The 6099-nt window shown below is 37.8% G+C and overlaps 1 protein-coding gene across 1 annotated transcript; it reads right to left on the bottom strand.

Moving 5' to 3' along the window:
• Positions 1 to 541: 541 nt before the first annotated feature.
• Positions 542 to 6099, bottom strand: dnajb1b (DnaJ heat shock protein family (Hsp40) member B1b). The gene is made up of 3 exons (XM_084716098.1): positions 5693 to 6099; positions 1841 to 2442; positions 542 to 894 (listed from the first exon to the last, which is right to left on the bottom strand). The coding sequence occupies exons 1-3, from the start codon at positions 5901 to 5903 to the stop codon at positions 661 to 663; spliced, it is 1047 nt and encodes a 348-aa protein (XP_084572224.1). The 5' UTR covers positions 5904 to 6099; the 3' UTR covers positions 542 to 660.

The following is a 6099-nucleotide window of genomic DNA, read 5'->3' as shown; positions in this document are numbered from 1 at the left end:
GGAAAATGCACAAACTGTAAGGCCACTCTGGTTCATGTTTTTTTAAAAGCACCATTTTCATTTCTTTATTGTTCTTTCCATAACAGTGACAATGGTCAGTTTGCCACACAACTTTTCATTTGGATATAAAGTTGTCATTTTTCTCTGCATGAGCTGCAGTGCTGGTGTTTCAAACAATATAATATAAAATCTTTCTCCACATCTTACAAGTGCAGGTTTCTCCTCTAAAATCCTTCTTACCCATTAGTATACACTTAACAAGCAATCCAGCTTAACTATGTAAACAATTCAATACCGATCGTCATACAAAAAGAAAACATCTTTCTCAGAGAGAACCTTTATTACCAACATAACAGTTCTCACAAAATAGTGAACATATATTTATCATATATATTATAATACACATATTTTCATCAAAATAGAATCTTATTCAATAAAACCAAACAAAAAGCAAAGTCATATTTACATTCTAGCCTGTGAAATGCTGCAGTCATTTTCCAAACGTGTTTTATACACTACAGTTGTCAGTCCCATCCCATTATTCCTTATTGTCTGGTGTGATTTTTAACTCCACATGAATGTCCATGTGCTGCTCGACAAAAAAAATAGTTGGCAATTTAGTGTGATGACTGTCAAGTCCTGGAGGTCCGTTGGTCTCGTTTAAGATCGTGGGAGGACCTGAGCAATGGTGTCCCGGGCGCTCTGGCTGAGCCTTTCTGGGAACTTAACCTCATACTCCACTATGAGGTCACCACGACGATCAGGGCGTTTTGGATAAGGCAACCCCTCGCCACTAACACGTCGCTTCATCCCTGGCTGCACAATGTCAGTTGTTGAGACCGTAACCGTTTTTCCTTCCAGGGTGGGTGCGTTGACTGTGCAGCCACACAAGGCCTGATGAGAGAGAAGGGGAAACATGGGAAGAAATGATTAAATAAGATCAAAAATAGACACTAATAAGAACTGTGTTCTACTCGTGGTTTTCAGCTGATACCAATTCTATAAGTTTGTTTTCTAGCACTTTTATGACCGTTTTAAAGAAAAATAAGTGACAAAAACTTATTAGAGCTGACATCTTGTGGTTGGCTGTTCAATTGGTTTATCAATGCGCTCTTGTTAAATTCTCATCGGTCAGACAGTTGCTGGGGTTTCATAAGGAGAGAAGCACTTCTCAATACATTATTGTTGGGGAGGATATATACAGACCTGATTTATTTCTGAGTCAAAGGCTATTTACTAAACATGTATTCAACTCCAAACTAACTAACATCATGTCAAAGTTCCAGCCTGTCTGTAACCTGATTTCAAATTTTAAAGCTTTCAGTTATGTCATCTATTATGTTGTTTAACTGTTTATTTTGTAGGTTATCCTGTTGCATTTGGCTTTGCGTGTTGTGTGGCCACGCCCATTGGAGCAATGTTGGACTGATGTAGTAATATTGAGGGACAGTCAAGAGAAACTGTGTGAACATTAAGCCTTATTTGAAGCAGTAGTAGTAGGTTGGATGGAAGTAGCTGATGCTAGTGTTAGTTTTGTTGTTATATGGAAGCTGGATCTGCTCTGTTATCCTCGTTGCCGGTGTGTGTGTTGTTACTGTTACAGTTAATGATATAGCTACATGTGTAAAACGTGTAAAATGTGTAAAAAATGGTCAAACTGCAGCAATTTCACTTGCTTGGCAGCGCTGTGTAGTGCGCTGTGGTCAATTTAATTAATCTAGAAATAATTTGCAGTTTGTTTTCCTCATCGACCAGTCGATTGGCTGAAAAGCAGGTAGAATTTCAGTCAACCAAAATTTTCTTTGGTTGATAAGAGCTCTTAAAGTTAATCTTAACTTACATCTCTGAGTGAGATCCTTGCTGGGTAAACGATGTCAGAGCCGTTACGTTTGAACACTGAATGTGGCTTGTCCTTCAGCACAAACACAATGTCAGCTGGAATGTTTGTGGGAGTCTGGTCCCCCTCTTTGGGAAACGTGATTTTCGTGCCCTCTTTCCATCCCTTCTTTATCTGCACCTCCAGGATTTTATCTTCTGTCCGCACTGTTCGCCCATCTGGGTTCAGCCTTTTACGTGAGATCTTCATTTTCTTTGTGCAACCCAATAGAACTTCCTCCAAGGAGACCTGGAGATCGTGAACTACAGGTGGGTCCTGCTGCTTCTTCACAACGCTACTGTGACTGCCCATTCCTCCCATACCGGAGCTGAAGGACCGAGGGAACCCACCCATTCCAGCGCCCCCCATCCCAAAGCGAGCAAAAGGGTCGTCAATGTCCATGTCCTCGTCCATGCCTCCATTCCGGGCACCAAAGAACTGTCCGAAAGGGTTACGTCCGCCGAAGAATTCTTCAAAGATGGCATGAGGGTCGCCTTGGAAGGTGTAGCTGAAGGTGCCAGGACCACCACCACCACCTCCACCTGAGGGGCCTCCGCCTTTCAGACCTGAGTGAGAGAAACAATCAGTTAATACATGTATCACTTTTAACAGACTGAATCTTTGTGTGATACATTTTTACATAGTACATTTTTGGTACTTTTTCTGTGTTGCTTTATTGTTATACAATAATTGTTGTTCATAAGGTAGAAACCTGGTGCCATTATATTACTACATTAAGGATATGACATATGATATTTTCATTATCGATTCATCTGCCAATTATTTCCTCGATTCATCGTTTAGTCTATGAAACATAAAAAAAAATGTTAAAAGTGCTCATTAGTATGTCCCAGAGCACAAAGTGGCGTCTTTTGTCCGACCCAAAGGCCCAAAAGCCAAAGATTTTTCATTCAGTATCATAATTGACAAAGAAAAACAACAAATCTTGGAATGTAATTAGCTGGAATCATCAAATGTTGAACATTTTTGCTTGAAAAAATAATTAATTGAGTGTCAAAATAGTCGGCAACTAATTTTCTTTCAACTGTCCAATTGACTGACTAATTGTTGCTGCTGTGCATTACATCCTACAATTCATAAAGCACTGCATGTTATATTGGATTGAACATTCACACATTTTTATATTTATACATTATTAGAATTTTCAGAACTTACCAGAACATTCTACCTGTACTATTATTTGCCTTTACCTATTTAGCCATTATATCCACATTACTGATGATTATTTATCAAAAATCTTATTTTATTATATATCCAATCTTTTCTGAAAGCATTAATAGTTAACCCTGCAATATTTCTACAGCACTGATGTCAAGATATTTGGTAAAATATGTGATATATTTGATTTTGTCCCTATTGCCCAGCCATAATCATTATGTTTGCAATGTTTGAGAATTTACTTTTTCTTTTTTGAGAAAATATGTATATAAAGATATATATCATATATCAGCACATAGCCCAAAAACATTGAGAGTATAAGACATATCACCATGCCCTAAGCTACAGCATCTCAGTGACATTAATGTCATAATTGATTTTGCTAATATATAATCTGGATTCTTGATCAGTTTTGATTCTGTTAACATGTCACAAAGTAAAAGATTAATAATTCATGATGCTCTGGAAATTCATCTACATAAACACCAGAATACCCCTTCCTGTTACTATTATAGATGAACTACAGAAAATGCCTCTTTTTAAAGTATCACAAACAGGCCCTGAAAACTTCGACCTCACTGTTTGTACAGACACCATCCTAAAAAATGTTGCACAAACCTACAAAATCCTACGGCTGCAGCTGTGGTGGTTGTTTAGTGGTCTCCTGAAGTAGTAGTTGTCAATCTCCATATTTAGAAATGTTCTTAAAGAAGAAATAATTAATGATTAATGTTTATGAATTGTGTATGTGGTATTATCAGCCTGATATTGACCTATACAGCTATACTGCTATCTGCATAGGCTTTTTTTTGTTTGTTTGTTTTGTTTGTTTTTACAGAATATAATGCAGGCTGTTGTTATTTGTTAGCTTTATAGGCTGCATTTATGTTTATTTGATGCCTTTTCTTAACTCTGGTTTGTTACATATACATTTCTTTATGTGTTTTATTTTTTGTTTACATTTATTCATAATTATTAAAAATACCAGTGAACATTTACAGTTTTGGTACCCTTGTATCATTTTAGACAATAAAATGTATTGTTTAACTGTAAAATATCCTCCCTCCACTACGTGTATTTGACACAAGTGTTGTAATGTGTGTCAATGTATATATCCTATTTCCTGTATAAATAATATATGCTGATATATATCAATATCATAATCTGTAGTCCCTAATATCTGCATTGTCACCAACAATCCAGTATCCCTCAGGCCCTTTAAGTATGTGTCCGCTTTCGGGTTTAATAAATTATGTGGCATTACATCGATGGATGGACACATGTACTTGCCAATAGGGCTAGATAATATAACATTGTCCTCACTGGTTTTAAAGGCTGCATTACAGTATAGTGATGTAATTTTCTTAACTTATCAGACTGTTCTAGCTGTTCTATTTACCCACTTAGTCATTAATCAGCACCGATGATTATTCACCATCATATCTCATTGGTTTAATATTTTGTGAAAGCACCAATAGTTATCCCTACAATACTGTTGCAATATCAAGGTATTCAGTAAAAAATAATATAATAATTACTCATTTTATTCCCTCAGCTGCTTCTACTCCTTGGGGTACAAAACATGCCATCAGTCACAACCAACATGATCAATAATTATCAATATTGACTGATATTAAACTTCACTATCATGATTGGCATTTTGTGCTGTATCACCCAGGCCTACTTGCGAATACTGATCGGAGCATTTCAGGCAGTAACAGAGGCTGAAGCCAATACCGGTATGGACACATGTTTTTCAGTGAAAATGTGAATAATGATGTAAAAACTAGTCTCTAATATCACAATTAGGTATTTTTTCAGAATCGTTCAGCCCTAATGGAAGCCTGTGGAATGTCCATCCAAATGATGATGTTGCCATGGTAACATATCAGAGATGTCTTATCTCTGGCCATAACTTAAAATCTTAAGTGTAATATAAGATGCAAGACTCTTTTAATTAAAGTAAATTAATGTCTTTCATTAATCAATTTTCATTCATCTATTCATCGTGTCCCTCCTTAGTTAAAATAGTTACCAAACAGCTGATAATGATGATGACAACAACAACAACAACAACAACAATAAGGACAGAGTATTTCAGAACAATAATAAGGACAGAGTATTTCAGAACAATAATAACAAGGACAAAGTATTTCAGAACATTTGTGTAACACTGCTACACCTGTCAGGTTTCCATGCACCAAAAACAAAACACTGCCTTCAGTGACAACACCAGTAAAACATCCCACTGTAAGCATGGCTGACGCTAATCCCCGCCCTTTCCTGACGTCAAACACACACTTTTTAGCTCCGCTCCTGAACTCAGGTACTATATACTGTCACTATGAGTTTGGCATGAACTTCTTGTACAAACACGTAACGTTACTGTGAGTTTTTCTTTGAGCAGAGCCTCGCCTTTCCACACTCAGAAACAAGTCCTGAGTGAAGGACAGAGCAGAGGGGAACTGGGAGCGCCATGACACACGCCACCATGGTCTCATGTTATTTTATCTTTAACCTTTCCGGCGAGCTCATTTCACCTTCTCATTTTACTGACAACCAAAGAGTCACGGTGTAAAGCTAACACCTGGTTCCACTCCCTGCATCATGGCACTCTTTAAATAAGTTAAATCTTACCTTCTTCGCCAAAGCGGTCATATATGTCCTTTTTCTTTGGGTCGCTCAAAACGTCATAAGCTTCGGCGATTTCTTTGAATTTCTCCTCGGCTCCCGGTGACTTGTTTTTGTCGGGGTGATAGCGCAGTGCCTGCTTACGATAAGCCTTCTTTATATCGTCCTCCGACGCTCCTCTCTTAATTCCCAAAATGTCGTAGTAGTCTTTGCCCATTTTGACCACCCAACTGCCTCTTCAGTAGAGGTTAAAGTTGTTTGGACAGAGCTGTTTAAGAACTTAAGTGGTGAATCTTCTGTCTGTCCTCGGTCCCAACTCAGATCTCTACGCCCCGGAGATTTTCCTTTATAAACGGCGCAGGAACTTCCAGAGTTTTCCACAACCAGCCTGAACAATCTCAACTGTCACAGTT

Source organism: Lutjanus erythropterus, chromosome 3 (assembly GCF_056507025.1).
Source record: "Lutjanus erythropterus isolate fLutEry1 chromosome 3, fLutEry1.hap2, whole genome shotgun sequence".
Classification (NCBI taxonomy): Eukaryota; Metazoa; Chordata; class Actinopteri; order Lutjaniformes; family Lutjanidae; genus Lutjanus; species Lutjanus erythropterus.
The sequence above is the reverse complement of the archived record's forward strand: the minus strand, read 5'-3'. Positions and strand labels throughout refer to the sequence as shown.